This window comes from Rhinopithecus bieti, unplaced genomic scaffold (assembly GCF_001698545.2).
Source record: "Rhinopithecus bieti isolate Rb0 unplaced genomic scaffold, ASM169854v2 scaffold_315, whole genome shotgun sequence".
NCBI lineage: Eukaryota > Metazoa > Chordata > Mammalia > Primates > Cercopithecidae > Rhinopithecus > Rhinopithecus bieti.
Window position 1 is genome coordinate 4,809,226 of NW_016803481.1, and position 22,111 is coordinate 4,831,336.

Sequence of the window (22,111 nt, forward strand, 5' to 3'; positions counted from 1 at the left end):
GAACCATTTTGGAAAACTGATCAAAAAATTGAAAACAAAAATTAAATGTGTGTCTCCTGTGGGGCATAGTAGACAGGACATTTTCTCAATGTGCCACCTCTCAGGTCAGGTGAGCTTGGCCAGGGAATTCTATAAGTATAAAAGATACATGTGTAAGCACACCATCTAAGTGAAAAAGAAGGAGATAAGTCTTCTGACTTTATTCATTCATGCATTCATTCATTTATTCATTCTTTGAGACAGGCTCACTCTGTCGCCCAGACTGGAGTACAGTGGCACAATTTCGGCTCACTGCAACCTCCGCCCCCCCGGGGATCAAGCAATTCTCCTGCCTCAGCATCCCAAGTAGCTAGGATTACAGGCATGCACCACCATGCCCAGCTAATTTTTGTATTTTTAGTAGAGACAGGATTTCACCATATTAGCCAGGCTGGTCTTGAACTCTTGACCTCAAGTGATCCGCTCACCTCAGCCTACCAAAGTGCTGGGATTACAGGTGTGAGCCCCCGTGTCTGGTCTATTTAACTTTTTTAATGATCAAAACAGGGAACTGTCCTTCGCAGCGCCTGGCATGCAGCAGGCACTGAGTAAACATCTGCTGAATACAGCAATGAGGAAGGCGGGTGTTCAGTTCACAAACTGTGTGCGATTCCTCTGGGGCCTGATTTCTGCAGTTCGGAAGCTCTAGGCCTGTCCCTAGGATGCCTAAGGAACTGTGGGTGTTTCTTCTGCCTGCTGTGCCGCTGCACCATGGTAAATGATTTGTTGACTGTCATCTCTGCGGGGAACCAAACTGGGATGTTGGGAATTAACCTTGAAGACATTACACTAAGTGAAATAGGCCAGTCACAAAAGGACAAATACTGTATGGCTCCACTTACACCTGGAGTAGTTAAATTCATAAAGACAGAAAGTACAATGGGGGTTCTGAGAAGCTTGCAGGGGATGGGGGACAATGGGGAGTTGGTATCTAAAAGGGACAGAATTTTAGTTTGGAAAGATGAAAGACTTCTGGAGATGGATGGTGTTGATGGTTGTACAACAATGAGCATGTACTTAGTGCCACTGAAATGCACACTTACAAATGGCTAAGATGGTAAGTTTTATGTTATATATATTTTTACCACAATAAAAAAACGTCCAAAACTCATAAAAAAAGCAGGAGTGGGGCGGGGGAGGTGCTGAGCAGAGATAAACTGTTTAGTTACAAGGATCCAATTCTGGACGTCAAAAGTGAAATGTTACATTGCTACTACAAAAGAATACCCTTGCTGAAGGTTTTTGAAATCAGAAGGTAAAGGACCAATTAAAATTTTCATGTATTCACAATCTGGTGACTAGTCCCTCCTAATAAATGGAGAACATTCAAGTTAGAAGTATTCAGAAACATAACTGCACAGTGATGAATTTTGTGACATCTAAGCAGATCATAAGCAGACGATTCATACTGGGTGTTCAGACATGATTGTTTTCATATTAAAAGAATATTTAAGGCAGGGCACATTGGATCATGCCTGTAATCCCAGCACTTCAGGAAGCCAAGACAAGAGGATCGCTTGAGCCCGGGAGTTCAAGACCAGCCTGAGCAACAAACTGAGACCACCGTCTCTACAAAAAATTAAAAAATTAGTACAGAATGGTGGCACATGCCAATGGTCCCAGCTACACAGGAGGCTGAGGCAGAAGGATTGCTTGAGCCCAGGAGGTCAAGGCTGCAGCGAACCACGATTACACCACTATACTCCAGTCTGAGCAACAGACTGAGATCCTGTCTCAAATATATGTATGTATGTATGTATGTGTTATATTACCACTCTGTCATCTGTAGGCTTCACCTTTCCATGATGACACTTGGCAATTTACAGTCATAGAATTGCTCTGGTAAATTTGATGCTTATAGAATGTCTTCTATGCCACGACGGCACACAGAAAGTCAGAGTAAACCTAGGTCATGTGTTTCTGATTTACAGCCTATCTCTCAGTTCTGCTTCTCCTTGCTCCTGTTAAGCCACCCACTTGAGTAGAAAAATAAACTAATGATTTTCTAGATGTTGCCCTTATCCACACTCCCACAATTCCGCCGGGATCAATAATCAGTTTCGGAAAAGCACTTGGCTTCTTCGATTTGTAAAACCACTAGCTCCTTTTATCACTCTAAATGACTGAGTCAGCTTATAAATGACACCAAGAATTTCCATTAAAACATTAGGGCTTGCAAGTAGCTCTGCCCCCTAAAGATGGAGAAATGAGGGACAAAGCACAGGAGAGCATTTCTAATGAGCTGATCTCTTAATGAAGGGGTGTCAAAAGCAGAGCAGAATTCACAGCAACTGAATCTGAATTCCCTGTATTTTCCCTGGATCTCTCCACACGAAGGATATTTCGACTTAAAACAACCATCAAATAAATGCATGGCCCTTGTCTGTGTCATCGTTTCATTGAATTAGAAAGTTTTTCTTTACTATCAAGAGAACAAAGAGAAACTCTCACTAAAAGATTTCTTCTAAAGGATGAGATTTTAAGTTTAAAGGTTTTAAGCACTCCTTAATGAACACAAAAAAATTAAAAACATATCCAGAATTTACCATTTAGATCCTGGTGGGGCACCCTATCTATCTACCGTTCAAAGCCAACAACAATGGCACTATTAGCTAGATTGATTTTTACATACACAAGGCCCTCCATATCATGGGTTCAACCAACCGATGATTAAAAATATAGAAAAAAAAAAGTAAGCAGACGTTTATTTCCTTGTCATTATTCCCTAAACAATATGGTATAATAACTATTTACATAGCATTTACATTGTATTGGGTATTATAAATAATCTAGACATGATTTAAAGTACACAGGAGGAAACGCAGAGGTTATATGCAAATGCGACACCATTTTATATCAGGGACTTGAGCATCCATGGATTTCGGTATTGTGGGGATCCTGGAACCAATCCCCTGTGGAAATGAGGAACGACTGTATTAAAAAATCATAGGATACTTTGGAAAGCAAGGTCTTCCATGTTCAAAAGGATCCTTACATACTGTAGTCTGTGAAAAGGAAGACCTGATCTAGGACCTTGGTTGAATGTAATTGAATTTCCCAGTGAAAAATCAAGAGTTTCATTTGTTCCTTAAGTTCATCACATAATTTTGAGGATGGCCTTTTGTTTATTGTTTTTAAATTAACATTTTTTTTAAAAAAAAAGATTGGGAATTAAGTGACGTAAGTATTCTTACTGTTTAACAAATTCGGAACATCAAAATTGTTAGCTCTAATTGTGCTTTGAAATAACTACCACCTCCATAACCGTGAGTAAAATTAACACCAATAGGGCTAAAAAAGCAGGAGTGGGCATATCAAGTACTCTGTGCCACTGAGGATCCCAGAAGAAAAGTTTTCACTTGAGTTCTATCATGTTCTCATTTATTCTGGCATGCCTGCTGTCTTGGACCCCTATTTGACGGCCCAGAGAAACTGAAGTCAGCAAGAGATTAAATGAAAATAATTTGGTTTGAAATAAAGACGTGTGACACAAGAATAACTGTGGGTAGAAAAGTTCATTCTCTGGCTTGGGGTGAGAAAAAAGGATCAAAATTGCGGGAGTTGCATTAAAAGCAAACATTCCTTTATTGTGCTAGATTAGTAAACTGTCAAAGTTAACAAAATGTGTATGTGCACACATACGTGTGCAAACACTGAGTGTGATTTAAGCATCAATAATGAAGAAGCAGTCCTGGTTTCTAATGAACTATACCTGTAGAAAGGTGTTTTCCTGGACCCTATACTCTTTGGAGAGTTGGGTGTGTAACATCAGCCTGTTTGTGCAGGATTACGTCTTTCTCATGCTGTCCGTGAAGAGTAAGAACCGTGGGTCTGGTTTTGTTTTTTCACTCCTCTTTTGATAAATTCTAAAACGTTTCTCTCATCCCTTTCCTAATTTGCTATTTGGCATGTGAACTAATTGTGAAATAATATGGGCCTATCAACTCTGCTCTTTCAAAAGGAAGTGCTGACATGTCATGCTGCCCCAGTGAGCAGTATCAAAGGAAAAGTGCTGACAAGACCTAAAAGAAACTGAGGGGGGTATTAACATAATTAATAGATTTTCTTTAGCCTGACAATTAGTAGTTTTGGCACCGGCAAAAGGATCCATTTAGGTCAGTATTTTTCAAACTGTGCCTTTGTTGCACAGTAAGAGATACATTCTTACGGCAACCAGTACTACATACGAAATACATAAAATATAATAAAAACAATAAATCATATACCTAAAATAAAAGTTTCACAAAACAGTACTTACCATTGCATCTCATGTTCTCTACTTTTTGGTTTCATTTTTTGGAAAAAATTGGTTATAATCCACCATATTGATTTCATAATGTATTACTGGGGTATGAGGCTCACAATATGAAAACCACTCTTGTTTATCCAATTTACAATGAAGGAAAGGATCAAGTGGAAATGGGGATATCCTTTAGCTTGGAATGGTAGCATTGGAAGCAAAGGATAAAGGAAGAAGTATGGATCCACCCCTCCCGGAAAGACAGATCCCACTAGAGCAATGAATGTGTTACCAACTTGCTTAACTCGAGGGACAGGAAGTAAGAAGTCTTCCAGGACTCTCTCCTTGAATTGGCTGGTGGGAAATATAGTCAATGGGATTGACACTATTACATTTAGGCAGTGAGGTCAGAGAATTTGCTTTCAAATTCAAAGAAGAGCCAACAAAGAGAAAGCAAACTAGGTCTAGAGACAGCAGAGAGCAGAGGAGAGGGTCACATAGCACAGTACAAAACTAGCGGACAGATTCCAAACGAAATAAAAAGTGGATGAGAAGTCATACCTTTTTAGATTTATTTTGGAGGGTATATCCTCTGTACCAACCTGTCAGAGCAAAAGAGAACACAAAATATTTTATGTTTTCTGGGATATCAGAAAGGTATTAGCAATATATTCTCTCATGTTCTATTAGCAATACTGGGAAGCAACAATTGACAGAGATGATTAACAGTACGTTAGAAGATAAATGTTTTAGTTTATTACACAATAAAAATCTAATTGAATTTTAGAGTTGTATTCTCTTAATAACAATCGGATTTAAAATTCACATAGAACCTAGCCTCATCTCTACTCCTTTGGAGGAAGAATAGAACAAAGAAAAAAAAAAAAAAAAAAAAAAAAAAAAAAACCACACGACATCTCGTTTCTTATCACCCTAATACCTTACAGTCATTTAATAAATGTTTTTGCATGAATAAGTATGGACTTTCATTGTATACATGCTTTCTTACATGTAGCCGCTTATACCATTAAATTTTTTTTTTTTAATAATATATTTGCTGTAACTCTTGTGCTGAGTTCCAAGTTACGAAACGCGACTTCCCGCGCGCTTGGGAGGAAATTTTAAACTTGAACTGAGCAGTATTCTTATGGAGACAAATATTGCACTTTGAAAATAATCTCCATTTTAATAATGAGTAATAAACGAAATTGTGCTGCAACTTCTTTCGGTAAATGGCTAAAAGCAACACCCCCCCCCCGCAACCTCTGCTCCCCATAAAAAAGATCTTATGTGTTTGCTTGCTGAGGCTTTAGGTAAAGGCTTTAACTTCTTTTTAAAAATTCCGGCCAGGCACGGTGGCTCACGCCTGTAATCCCAGCACTTTGGGAGGCTGAGGCAGGCGGATCATGAGGTCAGGAGTTTAAGACCAGCCTGGCCAACATGGCGAAACCCCGTATCTATTAAAAATATAAAAATTAGCCAGGCGTGGTGGTGCATGCCTGTAATCCCAGCTACTCAGGAGGCTGAGGCAGGAGAATCCCTTGCACCTGGGAGGCAGAGGTTGCAGTTAGCCGAGATCACACCACTGCACTGTAACCTAGGTGACAGAGCGAGACTCCGTTTCCAAAAAAAAAAAAAATTCCAACTTAGGCACATACCCCTACAGATATTTTCCAACCCTCAATCTTCTAGAGAGTATATAATTTAATCTGTCCCTAAACAGATTTTTTATATTAACTATTTGCTGAACACCTACTATAGGAAGTTCACTGTGATAATTTCTCTCATTCTCCATGCCCATCAACTAAAGCATCAGTGTGGTCATCTTACCCAGGTAAACGCTGTGGTATTAGGTTCGTGCAAAAGTAATTGTGGTTTTTGCCACTAAAAGTAACGGCACACATATATAACGTAGCCATACACACACAGTGAGTAGATGCAAACTGTAATTAAAACTCCAGGCATCTGCCAATAGGATCCTAGAACTCTCTTGTAATTTGTTCTACATGAAATCAACCAGAAAATAGACACATACTCTATTTCATACATGTTACAAGTAGAAAACTGAATTTACCTTCTTTAGGCATATATCCAATAATATTTTCGCAAATATTATTGTAAAAGTAATATTTCACAAATATTTTAAACTGTGGCATTCAGACATTGAAAGGATTTGTTAGGTTTTACAGCGAGGCATGGAGTACTATGCTGTGGAATTGTGGCTTGCATCAAGGCACATGGCTGAGAAAAAGATATCTAAACAGGAAACACTTCCCCCGATTTAGGATGCCAAGTGTAAGAGATTCAGGAATAAGAAGGATACTAAGCTAAGCATTGTTCCCCAGGTCTCAAGGTCTGTACCTATGTGTATATACTTGCTTGGTTGTATGAAAACATGAAAATGGGCTTTTGCATGACTAAATGGCTTCGAATTCACCCTGGGACAAGAGTGGAGCGCAAGGGGAGCAGGCTGAGAAACAAGATGTTCATCTTTTCCAAGTAGTTTTCGTAGTTCTGTGCTGTCAAAGCCAAGCTGTCACAATACAAACTTCATTCCACTTTCAAAGAAGAATTTATCTGTACTTTTGTAAACAGTATTTTGCACAGCCATTCATCAAGGAGTTATGCTTCCTAAGCCTGTCACTGTTGAGAAAACTTTTTTTTTTTAATCTCCTATGTCTTCTCTAGAATTGTGGTATGTGTATAAGCCCTATCTAAAGGCACAAAATTATCATGCTGAATTTGTAAACATGAATGTTCATTTTCCTTGTATCACGCATAAGAGAACAGATCTACCTCTGGAGCTTTAAGCATATACTGTCAGAACTCCATAAATTCTATTTTAATAACTGCACAGAATATGGTAACAGTTCACGAGTATGTTCGCTCATTTCCACATTACATACCTGGGTTGTCATACAAGCAAGAATCCAGTTTTCCAATTAATCCCGCGTATTTACAGTAAGATGATCATAATTAAATATAGTTTGCTATTAGGGTTAAGAAGGCATAATGCAAAGACGCAGCTGCAATCGGTGGGTGGTGTGAACTGGTCAGCAGGATCTCAGATGCTTTCTTAAGTTATTCCACTATTAAAATAAAGGGAATGGTGAGGGGATAACGAGTCCAGAGGGCTACTCTTGTCTACATTTAGGGGAAGTAACAGTTGCAAAAAGCAAGTTCATAGCAACCATGGCGAACACCAACTTATTCTAGGCTGAGGGTTGCTCTTTCAGGAGGCTCACAAGTCATTTCTGCTTTCTTGGGATTGCTCTAATCCAGAATAAAAATCTGTCCTCTCCAATTGAAAGTAACAGAGAGTTGCTAATTCCACTGTCAAAATTATTTACTTTATACCTGGCTTCTCAAGTAATCTCCATGAGTCAGGACTCTCATCTGCTCCATTTCACTTCACTGATCCAAATGTCTCTCTGGCTGCTGCACACTGTCTGTCCAACAGATCCCTTACCTGATTCTTCTCCTCGCTACATGCAGTCATTCTACAAATCTTTATTAAGCACTAATTAAGAACCAGGATGTAGTGGAAAGCAAGAGTTCACATGAAGATTATTACACTCTAATGTTAAAAATATATACAAGTAGGATGAGCTGAGATAACGACAGTGCGAAGAGGAAGACGTGCTCCAGGAAAGTAACATGGCAGAGAATGGTTGGTAACATGGCACATTATTTTAAATATGGTGACTGAGGACAGATTACTCTAAGAAGCTAAAAGGAATGAGCCATTAACAGATCTGGGCAAAAAAACTTCCAGACAGGAACAAATCAAGCGAGGAAGCTGTGAGGCAAGAGTAAACCTGAAGTTCAAAGACAGAAGAAAAATGGCACGGCCAGAGTTTAGCACAAGAGACTGAGATAGGGAGAGGCAATAAGAAGGTAGTTAGAGGAGGCCTGGTTCTCAACCCTGGACACCGAGGAGATCCACCAGGAACTTTTACAAATACTGATGCCTGGGTCACACCACCAAATATTCTGATTTAACTGGACTGGGGTGAGGCCCAGACAAAAAGGCCCCCCGGTAATGCTAATGTGTAGCCAAGATTAATTACCAGACATAGGTATTATATGCCATGGAGAAATTCAAGTTTTATTCTAAGTACAGCAGGAAGCATTGGAGGGTTTCAAATGTCATCATGCCTTATGCTTATGCCTTTTTTTTTTTTTGAGACAGTCCTGTCGCCCAGGCTGGAGTGCAGTGGTGCAATCTTGGCTCACTGCAACCTCCTCCTCCAAGCTTCAAGCAATTCTCACACTTCATCCTCCTCAGCAGCTGGGATTACAGAGCTGTGCCACTATGCCCAGGTAATTTCGTGTATTTTAAGTAGAGACAGGGTTTCACCATGTTGGCCAGACTGGTCTTGAACTCCTGACCTCAACTGATCCACCTGCCTCAGCCTCCCAAAATGCTGGGATTACAGACGTGAGCCACTGTGCCTGGCTGCCTTAGGCTTTTAAAAGAGCATCCTTGCTGCTATATGGGAATGGATTGTGGGATGTGAGGTGTAGTAGAAAGAGGAACACCAAAGGGGAGTGGTGGGTGCAGCGAACAGGAGGAGAGATGAAAAAAAAGCAGGAGATATATATATATATTTGTGAGGTTTTTTATTTTTTTATTTTTTGTTTTTTTCTTGTGGCAGGATCTCACTCTGTCACCCAGACTGGAGTGCAGTGGCACAATCATGGCTCATTGCAACCTTTGCCACCCTGGCTCAATGGATCCCACCTCAGCACCCACCCCTGACCCCTGGTAGCTGGGACTACAGGCACATGCCACCACGCCCGGCTATTTTTTGCATTTTTTATAGAGACGGCATCTCCCCATGTTGCCAGGCTGGTCTCGGACTCCTGGACTCAAGCAGTTCGCCTGCCTAGACCTCCCAAAGTGCTAGGATTATAGGCGTGAGCCACCACACCCAGGCACATGATATATATGAATCAACAGGCATTGCTCATGACTTTGCTGCAGGTGGCCATGAATGGGGGAGTAAAGGCAAATTCTCAAAAGTATTTGTATCTTGGGCTTAAGCAAATAGGAGGACGGTAGTCTTTGGTATACGAAGATTGAAGAAAGGAAAAACTTGCGGAATGGGAATCAGGACAGAATCAGGAGATGGATCCTGGCCCTTCTGCTCTCCCTCCTGGGCAGTGAGTCCTGAGCCATGGGGTGGAGCAGAGTGACTTGGGCATTTGCAATGGGGGAGGGCTGCACATCCGCAGAGGGATCCAGACTGGCTTGGCATGTCAGAGCCCCGGGGGAATGAGCTGGGCATCCATGTAAGGGAGCAAACGGGGTGTCAGAGCCTAAGTGAGGCGAGGGAGTATCCGCACACAGGACTTGGGGGTGGTGCACCGGCCTTGGATATCAGAGCAAAAACAGGGTGAAGGGGGTGTTACCACGGGAGACAGCATGCTAATGGGGATGAGTGATCAGTTGCATACAAGGAAACTGATCAAATAGCTAAATCTATTAAAAATATGGGAAGCTAGGTTTCTTACTATTATACAATGGAGCTATAAGCCCCAGAAGGGAAAAATCTTGAATGAACCCTGTGCTGCCGGATTGAGATTAAAGGCATCCATGTGAATTCATGACTTTTTATACACGTGGATCAGTCAAAATGAACAGGTATTAATCTATAAGTATACAAATGCATACTACCCCTAGTTGAATTACCTAGTTAGTTCCTATTTTTCTGTCTCAGGAGAGATGATAAAGGGAGCTCTCAGAAAAAGAGCTATGTCACTGGGAAAGTGCAACCAGTCTCAAACTAGGGAGGAGGACAGACGGTCCCATGAGGAATGAATCCAAGAAAAAAAAGAACTGAGAAATGATCTTATCTGTCTGAACATATTAAAAGGCAGGCAACAATTCTATCAGCAACCTTGAGTATGAAATAGAGGTACATTCACAGAGAATGAAGAAAAAAAGGAATTAGCTCTAGAAAAACATATTATTCAAGAAAGGAAATGTAATCAGGTAAATCCCACAGCCTCTGTTGCTTCCACTACATAGCCATAACAACCCAAATCCTAAGTGTTTAAAAAAAAAACTCAGGAGGCAGAGGCAGGAGAATCGCTTGAACCTGGAGGAAGGGGTTGCAGTGAGCTGAGATCACGCCGCTGCACTCCAGCCTGGGAGATAGAGTGAGACTCGGTCTCAAAAAAAAAAAAAAAAATTGTATCTATATTTGCTTTTCTAAGAGGGATTAATAGGCATCTGTATGGTTGGTGGGGTATACAGAAGAGTGAAATCCTTATCTTCCACAGTAAGAAATGAATTTAGAAATAAAGATATTTATGCCACAAAATTGGCTGAAAGAGTTGAAAGACTTCTGAAAAGCTGAAACTCCTCAGAATTCAAGGAGTTAAAAGGGTCTCCTGTTTTCATTGTAAACCTTGTAGAAATGGTCTGGATGTTTAAATTTATAAACATATATGACTGATAAAATTTTAAAAATATACAGCTGATAAATCCTGGTAGGCCAGAACTAGGCAAAGGCAAAATTATAGGGATAGAAAACGGATGAGTAGTTGCCAAGTACTCAGGGTGGCATGGGGACATGGGAGAACTCTGGGGCTGACAGAATGGTTTTGTAGCTTGACCATGGTTGTGTTTCGTGATTGCATGCATTTGTCAAAACCTGCAGAATTTTACACTAAAAAGGGTGAATTTTACTCCATGCAAATTATAACTCTAAAAAAAAGACACAGTGAGATACTATCCACCCACTGGAATGGCTAAAGGTAAAAAGATTGACTGCGCCAATCACTGGTAAGGAGATGGAGCAATTGGAACTCCCTTCCATTGCTGGTGGTTTCTTATAAAGTTAAACTTACACTTATCCTATGACCTGGTCACATCCTCACTCTGATGCTTTATAAGAATGTTTATGAATGCTTTATTTTTAATAGTCAAAAGCTGGAACCCATCGAAATGTACATTAATGGGAGTATCAACAAACAATGTTACATGTACATACTATATTATTTACTATAAAATATAATATGTAATAAATTTATATTTGGCAATACACAGGAATAAACTACGGATGTGCAACATCATGGATGAACCTAAAAACCATTACAATAAGTGAAAGAGACCAAACACAAAAGACACATCTAATTCCACTGATATGACATTGACTCACAGGTAAAACTAACTCGCAGTGATCTAAACCAGATTGGTGGCTGTTTACTGAGGATGGGAACCGTGTGGATAAAGATACCAAGGAATTTTCTGGGGTGAGGGAAATGTGTTTTATCTTGATTGGAATGTTTAGGTATATAAGCTGCATTCATTTCATAAAACACACTGAACTATAAGATGAGTGCACTGTGTTGCATATAAATTTTACTGCAATTTTTTTAAATGTAAACACTGACACTGTCAAGTGAATATCAGTCTATAAAGTAACCACCTCAAAGTAACACAGAATTGCATTCTGAAATATGACTGAATATTTTTGTTTGGAAATGTCTCTGAAACAAGTTTGAGTCAAGTGTGAAAAAGCACAGAACTATTTCTCCACTACTTTACGTGGTATTGTGTCTTCCCAAAGACATTATTCATCTTAATTACTACTGCATGCTCCAAAATTCATTCTGAACAAGTTTTGCTATTTCCAGAAGTTCAATTGCAGATTGGAGATTCATTTCTCCAGTGAACAATTAGTTACAGATGTTAGGAAAGCAAAGTACTCAATGTCTCCGTGTCCTAAATCTTACTTAATAATGGAAAGAAAAAAATATATGTGTAAACACACAAGCATATAAACAAGAAAAGTAATTTCATATAGGGCTAAAAGTTACGAAGGAATAGAAGAGGCTAACCTGGGGAAGGCCAACTCCTGAGAATGAAGCTACTTTAGAAAACATGGTTAGAAAATTCTCTCTGGGCGTGGTGGCTCACATCTGTAATTCCAGGACTTTGGGAGGCTGAGGTGGGAGACCAACCTGGGCAACATAGCCAAAACCCTGACTCTACAAAAAACTAAAAATAAAATAACTAGCCAGGTGAGGTGGCACACACTCATAGTCCTAGCTACTAGGGAAGCCAAGGTCAGAGGAGCCCTTGAGCCCAAAAGTTGGAGGCTGCAGTCAGCTATGATTGCGCCACTGCACTCTAGCCTGGGCAACAGAGTGAGATCCTGTCAAGACAGACAGAAGGACAAAAAGACAGAGAGAGCGTGAGAGAGAGAGAAAGGAAGGAAAGAATAAAGGAAGGAAGGAAGAAAGGAAGAAAGGGAGGAAGGGAGGAAGGAAGGGAGAGAGGGACGGAGGGAGGGACGGAGGGAGGGAGGGAGGCAAGAAAATTGTCTCTCTCTGAGGATGTGCATTTAGGCTGAGGACTTACACTACTAAAGTGGTCCATTCATTCATTATACATGAAAACACTTATTGAACACCAGTGTGCCAGACACTGTCTTCAAGGAAGAAGGAAACATATCTGTAAACAAATAACTAAATACAAAAGGGCTTTTAATGGTAATGCTTGTAGACGCTGGCACACAAAAGAGAAAGTCATGAATATGCTGAAAACTCAGAAGCAATTACTGAGAGGTACTCATGATTTCCCAAGAAGGAAAGCATCATTTAGATGCTGGAATTATGGAGTGTTTTATAAAATCTCTCCCAACTTTCTGATCACAAGATAAATTAGTTTTATCCCACGTACACACATAAAAGATCAACAAATTATTTTTAACCTCTTAGGAATTAAAGGTAATTATGAAGGAGACAAGGAGCTGTTTCTATACACCTGCATTGTGTGTGTGTGTTTGCCGGGGCTGGGGGCAACGGGGGCGGCGGTCTCAGAGAAGAAGCAGGTGCTAAATCCTGTTGTTTTTCCCTTAAGTGTCGCTGGTCTGGTAGGTTGCTGGATAAAACACAGTTAATGGGGCCAAGGTCAAAGGCTCCATCCCCTGTAGGCCAGGTAAACTTGTCAGGTTTCCATGGGCATAGCCTGTCCTCCCATCCCCAGTGAGTTGTCCTTCCAATAAAAGCTGGCTGTCTCTTGGGAAGCCAGTGAGCAGAAACAGCCAGGTGCAAACTCATCACAGGACAGACAAAGGGCTGGGTCTAAAATCCTTCCTTACAGACAGATAGTGACTGCACCTCTGCCTGTGAGCAGCACACTCACCACCTTCCCGAGCCTCAGGTCTCACGATATCCACACTCCACATGCATCTCACTGGGGCTTTTGAAAATAAGTTCAAAGGCAGAAAGTCAAGGGATGCAAAGATGGTAAAAGATGATTCTATTCTTTTATACTTCTTGGTGAGACAAATGAGTTTTCCAGGTTAATTATCTGAGCTCAATTTTGTGGATTTGAGATCGCCAGATATTGGAAGGAACTAAGAAATCACTGAAAAATAACAACCTTACTTAAAGCAAAGGAGGGCAGGTGCGGTGGCTCACACCTGTAATCCCAACACTTTGGGAGGCCAAGGCAGGAGGATTGCTTGAAGTCAGGAGTTCAAGACCAACCTGGGCAACACAGTGAGACCTTTTCTCTTAAACAAACAAACAAACCAATTTTTAAATCAGCCAGGTGTGGTGGTGCATGCCTGTAGTCCCAACTACTCAGCAGGCTGAGGCAGGAGGATCACTTGAGCTCAAGAGGTTGAGGCTGCAGTAAGCCATGGTGGTGCCACTGTGTTCTAGCCTAGGCAACAGAGCAAGACTGCCTCTTAAAAAATAAAATAAAAAGTAAATAAATAAATTAAATAAAGAAAACATAGTTAAGGAACTGAAAAGGCTTGTCCCATATCTCCCAGTCACTTACCACCTAAGCTGGGGATACGAACACAGGCCTCCTACCTGCCAGCTCATTGCTTTCCCTTATACCAAGCTGGCCCATGGCCCTGCTGGGGCACAGTAGGCAGGACACTTTCTCAATGCACCACCACTCAGGTCAGGTGAGCTTCGTCATGGAATTCTAACAGTATAAAACACACACGCATAGGCACACCATCTAAGTGAAAAAGCAGGAGATAAGGCTTCTGACTTTATTTATTCATTCATGCATTCACTCATTTATTCATTCTTTGAGGCAGAGTCTCGCTCTGTTGCCCACACTGGAGTACAGTGGCACAATTTCGGCTCACTGCAACCTCCGCTCCCCAGACTCAAGCAATTCTCCTGCCTCAGCATCCCAAGTAGCTGGGATTACAGGCATGCACTACCATGCCCAGCTAATTTTTGTATTTTTAGTAGAGACAGAATTTCACCATATTGGCCAGGCTGGTCTTGAACTCTTGACCTCAAGTGATCCGCTCACCTCAGCCTCCCAAAGTGCTGGGATTACAGGTGTGAGCCACCGTGCCTGGTCTATTTAACTTTTTTAATGATCAAAACAAAAAACTGTCCTTCGCAGCGCCTGGCATGCAGCAGGCACTGAGTAAACATCTGATGAATATAACAATGAGAAAGGCGGGTGTTCTTGAGCCACTGGCTAGGTACAGAATAGACTGCTATAAGGAATATGCAATGAAACCTGCACCCACAAGACACACTTGGGCAGCAGGGTCTGAGTGACCCTTCTTTGTTCTCCTGGGATCCCATGCCCAGTGGGTAGAGACAGGCAGTGTTAAAGCACCCTGCCTATGAGGCCAGAATGTCCAGAATAGAAGAGCCACTGCTTCTTTATAAAGAGAACTTGTCTGACACGAAAAGGCCTGGTTCTCCATCCTAACTCCACAATAACCAGCTCTGGGGAACTCCATTTTTTCCACTGTCAATTTTAAGTTCTTACGGTTTCAATCTCTTAAATTTCCTTCCACAAAAACATTACAATATTTTTAATCTTGCTACCCCATAATATCTGTAGCAAAGAATACCAAGAAAGTTTCTTCTGGTTGCCTTTATATAGAGGGTGATGGCAGAGATTTCTATTTGCAACCAGCAAATACCTTCTGAGACAAGCAGACAGACCTGGTCCAGGCAGTGAGGGGCGAGGAAGAGGACCAAATCACAGTCAGCAAAATAGAGAGATGATATATCCAAATTTCCACTGCAAAACAAGGAAACCTCCCTCTGTGCCTTCACAGAGCCCTGGAAGCTCAGCGAGAGGAAGGAAACAACACTTCCTGTATCCTGGACAACATCATCTACTTGTTGGCCAATTCCCTTTATATTTTCTGGACGTGGTTTTCTTTCTTTCCTTTTTAAAGCAAAGTAATCTCGCCAGCAGTTAGTCCCTCTTGCTAAAAGTCTGACTTTCCTCTTCTGTGATGCATTTCTCTAACTTATCAAACCAGTCAAGAAAGCTGAGATGATAGGAGGTAGCATGTGGTTTTACCAGGAGGAGCCAAGAATTTGCTGCAACTCACTCTTACGTTGCTTTTGTTATCATCAGCATGAGTTTGAAAGATGAACAAGAGAGAGGTACAATTAACCAACCAAGATGAGGTCCACTTTTTATAAAGAGTGATGCTAGAGGCGATGGGACCTCAAGGAGTTTGACAGTATAACCCCAATCCCCGATCCCTCTCCAGGACAGTGAGGAGACTGCTGGGTGAAAACGGCAGGTTTGTGTGCTAAGAGCCGTGGAGGGGAGCTAAGTTCAGGAAGAGCTCACTGCAATACAGACACATTTGGGATGCGGCTGAACTTTTCAGGTGACTGTTTCAGAAGCAAAACAACCCTATCCCCTTTGGAAAACTTTATGCCATGTCCAAAGTGTAAACGTCATTTGCAGAAGGGCTGCATGTTGTGGAAAGACTATACTAGGATTACACAGAACCCCGGTGGGAATCACAGCTCTGCCATTTAATAGCTGTGTGGATTTCTTCAAGTTTCTTAACCTAAATCTCCACATTGATTAAAAGAGCATCAATAACTCTGGTCTCCCAGGATTGTAAGAACTGAGAGGCAGTACATGGAAGGCCTTAGCTCGATGCCTTGCATAGAGAGGGATGTAAAATGTCAGACGCGGAAGCCACCCAATGGCACAGTTCAGAGATCATCTGCAGTGCTTAGGGCTGTCTTCTGGTTCCCGTGCTGCTGACTGTGGAGGGCTCTATTTGGAGTTCTTTTTTACTTACTTTTTGAAGAATGTGTTTGTGCTCCTCAAAAAGAGCAGAACCTCTCTCAACTACTTAAAATACTGCCAACAACCAAAGCTGAGACACACAAAACAGCTAGAATACCATGCTAGGGGTATCCAGACTATAGTACCTGATATGAAGACATAATTTTATTTTCCAACATAACTTCCCTACTCCAAGAAAATGGTAGAAAAGATGACTTTAAAAGAAAGAGGACCAAAAAAAAAAAAAAAAAAAAAAACAAAAAAAAAAAAATTTGAGTGATAGGAAAACCCTAAGACTGTGGCTAGAATCATCGAGACACATGCAGAGGCCAAATGGGGCCGAACTCAAAAGTTACCAAATTGGTTATCTAAAGCCTGATTAAACACTTAGTGTCAGCAATGAAAGTGACACTAAGAAAAAAAAATTTCACCCTTTGTATNGACAAAGTCCGCACCATGCTGGTTAGGTGAGCAGACAGGCCGTGGTGGGTCGGGGGAGAAGAGACTGGTTGTCCCCTTGCCTGAGGCCCCGTTGTCCCTTCTCTCCCCTCTTCCCACAGGAAGATCCAGGAAGAGTCACTGAGGACCTACCTCTTCACCTACAGCAGTGTCTACGACTCCATCAGGTAGGCTGGGCCCTGGGGGCACAGAAGGGCCCCAGCCTTGTGGGCAAGGGTCCTGACTGCCCCGTCCTCTCCTTTCTCCCCAGCATGGAGACACTGTCAGACATGTTTGAGCTGGATCTGCCCACTGTGCACTCCATCATCAGCAAAATGATCATTAATGAGGAGCTGATGGTAGGGGCCGGGGTGGGAAGCGGGCAGGTGGAGCCATGGAGGGATTGGAGGGGAGGGGCCTGATCTGTATCGTGTCCCCTCCTCTGCCTCGCACCTGTCAGGCCTCCCTGGACCAGCCAACGCAGACAGTGGTAATGCACCGCACCGAGCCCACTGCCCAGCAGAACCTGGCTCTGCAGCTGGCCGAGAAGCTGGGCAGCCTGGTGGAGAACAACGAGCGAGTGTTTGACCACAAACAGGGCACCTACGGGGGCTACTTCCGAGGTGAGTGCTTCCGGCTCCTCTCCTCGCCCGGCTTCTGGTACCCTCACAGCCTCTCCCCTGGCACTCCCTCCCAATCCTTCCCATCTCTCTCCTGCAGACCAGAAGGACGGCTACCGCAAAAACGAGGGCTACATGCGCCGCGGTGGCTACCGCCAGCAGCCATCTCAAACAGCCTACTGAGCTCTCCACTCTGTCTCACGCCTAGACTATCCAACCTTGAAGTCCTAAGCCACACCTCAGGCATTAAAAGTCTATTTAAAGTTGTTATGGTTGATTGCTTGTTGCCACAAAGGTGTGTTGAGCCCATTCATTTGCTGATTATATTTCTGAGCTTCTACCCACATGACAGACACAAGGTTTGGATGCAGAGGTGAACTGAACACATTCCTGACCTTGAAGAGCTTGTTGCTTTTTGACATTTAACAGAAAATTGTAATAACATAAGTTATAATGGGTGTTTTAAAAGGCCAGGTGCAGTGGCTCACGCCTGTAATCCCAGCACTTTGGGAGGCCAAGGCTGGTGGATCACGTGAGATGAGGAGTTCCAGACCAGCCTGGCCAACATAGTGAAACCCCCTCTCTACTAAAAATACAAAAATTAGCCGGGCGTGGAGGCACATGCCTGTAGTCCCAGCCACTTGGGACGCTGAGGCAGGAGAATCACTTGAATCTGGGAGGTGGAGGTTTTGCAGTGAGCCAAGATCACGCCACTGTGCTCCAACCTGGGCAACAGCGAGACACTGTCTCAAAAAAAAAAAGTCACGGATGTATTGAGGATGTGATCGGGGGGTTGGTGGGGGGAACATCAGGAAAGGCGTAGTGGAGACAGTAGTGACGGTTGGACTCAGGGTTCACCAGGCAGGGAGAAGGGAGAGCTGGTATAGACAAGTGTAGATGCACTGTTACCTGTTCATAACAAGACAGGTGCCATCAGTAAGAGGGTGCATTTAGAGACTGGGCCTTTGCTGTGATATCTAAGCATGTGGTTGTTTTCTGATCATCTAAGTTGTGTTGATTGTGTTTTTTGTTTGTTGTTGGTTGTTTTTTTTTTGAGATGGAGATTCGCTCTGTCAACCAGGCTGCAGAGCAGTGGTGCGATATTGGCTCACTGCAACCTCTGCCTCCCAGGTTCAAGTGATTCTCTTGCCTCAGTCTCCCGAGTAGCTAGGATTACAGGCACATGCCACCACGCCTAGCTAATTTTTGTATTTTTAGTAGAGAGGAGTTTTCGCCATGTTGGTCAGACTGGTCTTGAACTCCTAACTCAAGTGATCCACTCACCTCAGCCTCCCAAAGTGTTGGGATTACAGGCTTGAGCCATTGCGCCCGGCCTGTAACAGATTCTTTAACTGGCATTGGTGAAAACTAAACAAGTATTCAAGGTTAGTAACGTAATACTCATTGTTCCTGCCATTTAGAAGATTAACCAAATTGCTAGATACAGTTGTTTAAAATCCTATATTCCTATGCCAAAATTAAACACACACACACATATTTAATATTCTTGGTTGCCTGACAAACATTAGGAACAGATACACAGAATATAATTGTAAGACTAAGAATCTTTCTGTAACAAGAAACCTTCCTGTGTTGCCTTGTCCGTTCTTAGTTGTAGCCTGAATTATACACGGAGATGAGGCAAGGAAGAGAAGTGAAGTTTTCATGGGTTTCTAAGACCCCTCAATAAAACACAAGTTTTTTAGGCAGTCTGTTTCCTGCTGTTATGACCATTTCTGTTGAATCATTCAGCTCCATGGGTGAAACAGAATGGGTGTACTGAAGCACAGAGTTAATATTTATGACACAAAAGTCTCCTTATAAGCTTACAATTTTTAAATAGCTTTTAATTTTAGGTCCACAGCAAAACTGAGCAGAGGGTACAGAAAGTTATCATATACCTCTTGTATCCTGACAAGACATCCCTGCTATCAACATACCCCACCAGAGTGGTACATTTGTTGCAATCAAACCTACACTGACACACTATTATCACCCAAAGTCCATAGGTTACATTGGGGTCCACTGTTGGTATTGTACATTCTGTGGGTATGGACAAATGTATAATGATATGATTCCACCATTACAGTATCATACAGAGTAGATTTACTGCCCTACAAATTCTCTGTGCTCTACCTGTTCATCCCTCCTTCCCTCTAACCCCTGGCAACCACGAATCTTTTTACCATCTCCATAGTTTTTCCTTATCCAGAATGTCATACAGTTGGAGTCATATGGATTGACTCTTTTTACTTAGTAACATGCACATCTATGTCTTTTCATGGCTTGACAACTCATTTCTTTTTAGCGCTGAATAATATTCCATTGCCTGGATGCACCACTTTGTTCATCCATTCACCTACTGAAGGACATTTTGTTTACTCCCACATTTTGGCAATTATGAATAAAGCTGCTGCAAACATCTATGTGCATGCTTTGTGTGGGTATAAGTTTTCAACTCCTTTGGGTAAATACTAAGGACAGAAATCGCTGCATCGTGTGATAAGAGTGTGTTTAGCTTTCTAAGACGCTAACAAACTGTCTCCCAAAGTGGCTGTACCATTTTACATTCCCATCAGCAACGAATGAGAGTTCCTGTCGTTCCACATCCTTGTCAGCATCTGGTGTTGTCAGTGTTCTGGAGTTTGGCTGTTTTAATAGGTGCATAGTAGTATCTCATTGCTTTACTTTTCAATTCGCTAATGACATATGATGCTGAATATCTTTTCACACACTTACATGTCACGTGGATATATATCTTCCTCGGTGAGGTTTCTCTGAAGGTCGTTGCCCATGTTTTAAGTGGGTTGTTTTCTTATTGTTGCGTTTTAAAGCTCTTTACATGTTTTAGATAATAGTACTTTATCAAACGTCTTTTTTTTTTTTTTTTTTTTTTTTTTTTGAGATGGAGTCTCACTTTGTTGCCAGGCTGGAGTGCAGTGGCGCGATCTCGGCTCACTGCAACCTTCGCCTCCTGGGTTCAAGCAATTCTTCTGCCTCAGCCTCCCGAGTAGCTGGGACTATAGGCGCCTCCCACCACGCCTGGATAACTTTTGGTATTTTTAGTAGATATGGGGTTTCACCATGCTGGCCAGGACGGTCTCTATCTCTTGACCTCATGATCCAAGCAATTCTTCTGCCTCAGCCTCCCGAGTAGCTGGGACTATAGGCGCCTCCCACCACGCCTGGATAACTTTTGGTATTTTTAGTAGATATGGGGTTTCACCATGCTGGCCAGGACGGTCTCTATCTCTTGACCTCATGATCCACCCGCCTCGGCCTCCCAAAGTGCTGGGATTACAGGCGTGAGCCACTGTGCCCAGCCTCAAATTTCTCTTTTACAAAGATTGTCTCCCAAACTGTGGCTTAACTTCTCATTCTCGTGACATTATCTTTGGCAGAGCATAAGTTTTAAATTTTAATAAAGTCCAGTTTATCACTTATTTCTTTCATATAACTGTGTCTTCAGTGTTATGTCTAAAAGTTACCCCCATATCCAAAGTCATTTATATTTCTCCATGTTATTATATTCTAAGAGTTTTATACCTTTATATTTTACATTTAGGTCTAGAATTCATTTTGACTTATTTATTGTCAAGGGTGAAAGGTCTGTGTATAAATTCTTATTTCAGCGTGTGGTTGTCGGGTTGTTCCAGCACGATTTGTTAAAAAGACTATCTTTTCTCTATTGTATTGCCTTTGTTCCTTTGTCAAAGGTCAGCTGACTATATTTGTGTGGGTCTATTTGTGAGCTCTCTCTTCTGTTCAGAGATCTGTTTGTCTAGTGTTCTGACAAAAACCACAGTCTTGATTACTACAGTTTTATAGTAAGTTGTGAAATCAGGTAGTGTCAGTCCTCCAACTTTGTTCTTCAGCTTCATGTTGGTTGTTCTGAGTCCTTTGCCTCTCCACATAACTTTAGAATCCATCTGTCAATATCAACAAAATAACTGTCTGAGATTTTAATTGGGATTGCATTGAATCTATAAATCAACTTCAGAAGAACTGACACTTTGACATTGAGTCTCCCTACCCATGAACATGGAACAGCTTCCATTTATTTAGTATTCTGAATTCTTTCATCAGTATATGCTTTTGAAGATATGACTCTTATATTACTATGGACAAAGCAGAAGCATGTATTTAACATTTTTTTCCAAACATAAGCAAGAGGAGAAATATCTTATGATCATTTGCCCTCAATCAATTTTAAATCTTCCTCTAAGGCTTTCTCCTTACAGTAATCCTTAACTGAGGCTTAGCCAGCCCAACAGTGATGTTATGTGGAGATAACCTAATACATTTTTTAAAAAATAAAGGTTATGCACCAAATAATGTGAATGGTCCAGCAATCGGGGTGTGAAGTCAGCTGTGAGAGGGTATGTGTGTGCATGGGATGGAAGGACTGCTCCCATTTCGACCCCTTGATCCAACCAAGATCTGTTGCAGTCCAAAATCTGTGCAATGCTAAAAGCTCCTGGGCACATTCCTCCAGAGTACTCCCAAAAGCATCTTTGTTTTCACTGTGTTTGCCTCCTTAGGTGCATGGGAGCTGCCCAAATGGGTAATTCCAAGTACTTAGTCATGACAGAATAAATGAATGAAGATACCACTCAGGAAACAGTTCTGAACTCTACAGTAGAAAATTCCATATATGCCTATACCTGAATCATGCATATTTTTAAAGATGAAATTTTAGGGTTGGTCATGGTGGTTCATGCC

At 41.8% G+C, this 22,111-nt stretch overlaps 2 protein-coding genes across 2 annotated transcripts in view; one reads left to right on the forward strand and one right to left on the reverse strand.

Annotated features, from left to right (window-relative positions):
• Positions 1-22,111, reverse strand: part of DOCK5 (dedicator of cytokinesis 5) — a 239,175-nt gene that overhangs the window by 146,268 nt on the left and 70,796 nt on the right. The window contains exon 3 of the mRNA XM_017884392.1: positions 4,841-4,881. Coding sequence (XP_017739881.1) covers positions 4,841-4,881 — 41 coding nt within the window. The remainder of the gene's footprint in view (positions 1-4,840; positions 4,882-22,111) is intronic.
• On the forward strand, positions 16,777-17,683 carry LOC108537809 (eukaryotic translation initiation factor 3 subunit C-like). Its single transcript, XM_017885549.1, has 5 exons — positions 16,777-16,798; positions 16,892-16,957; positions 17,041-17,128; positions 17,230-17,392; positions 17,490-17,683. The coding sequence occupies exons 1-5, from the start codon at positions 16,788-16,790 to the stop codon at positions 17,570-17,572; spliced, it is 411 nt and encodes a 136-aa protein (XP_017741038.1). The 5' UTR covers positions 16,777-16,787; the 3' UTR covers positions 17,573-17,683.

What these genes read in the sequence shown, in the direction of transcription:
- LOC108537809 (XM_017885549.1), top strand. An exon ending in TCATTAATGAGGAGCTGATG is followed by an intron (nt 17,129 to 17,229) that starts GTAGGGGCCGGG and finishes CGCACCTGTCAG; the next exon opens with GCCTCCCTGGACCAGCCAAC. An exon ending in CTACGGGGGCTACTTCCGAG is followed by an intron (nt 17,393 to 17,489) that starts GTGAGTGCTTCC and finishes TCTCTCCTGCAG; the next exon opens with ACCAGAAGGACGGCTACCGC.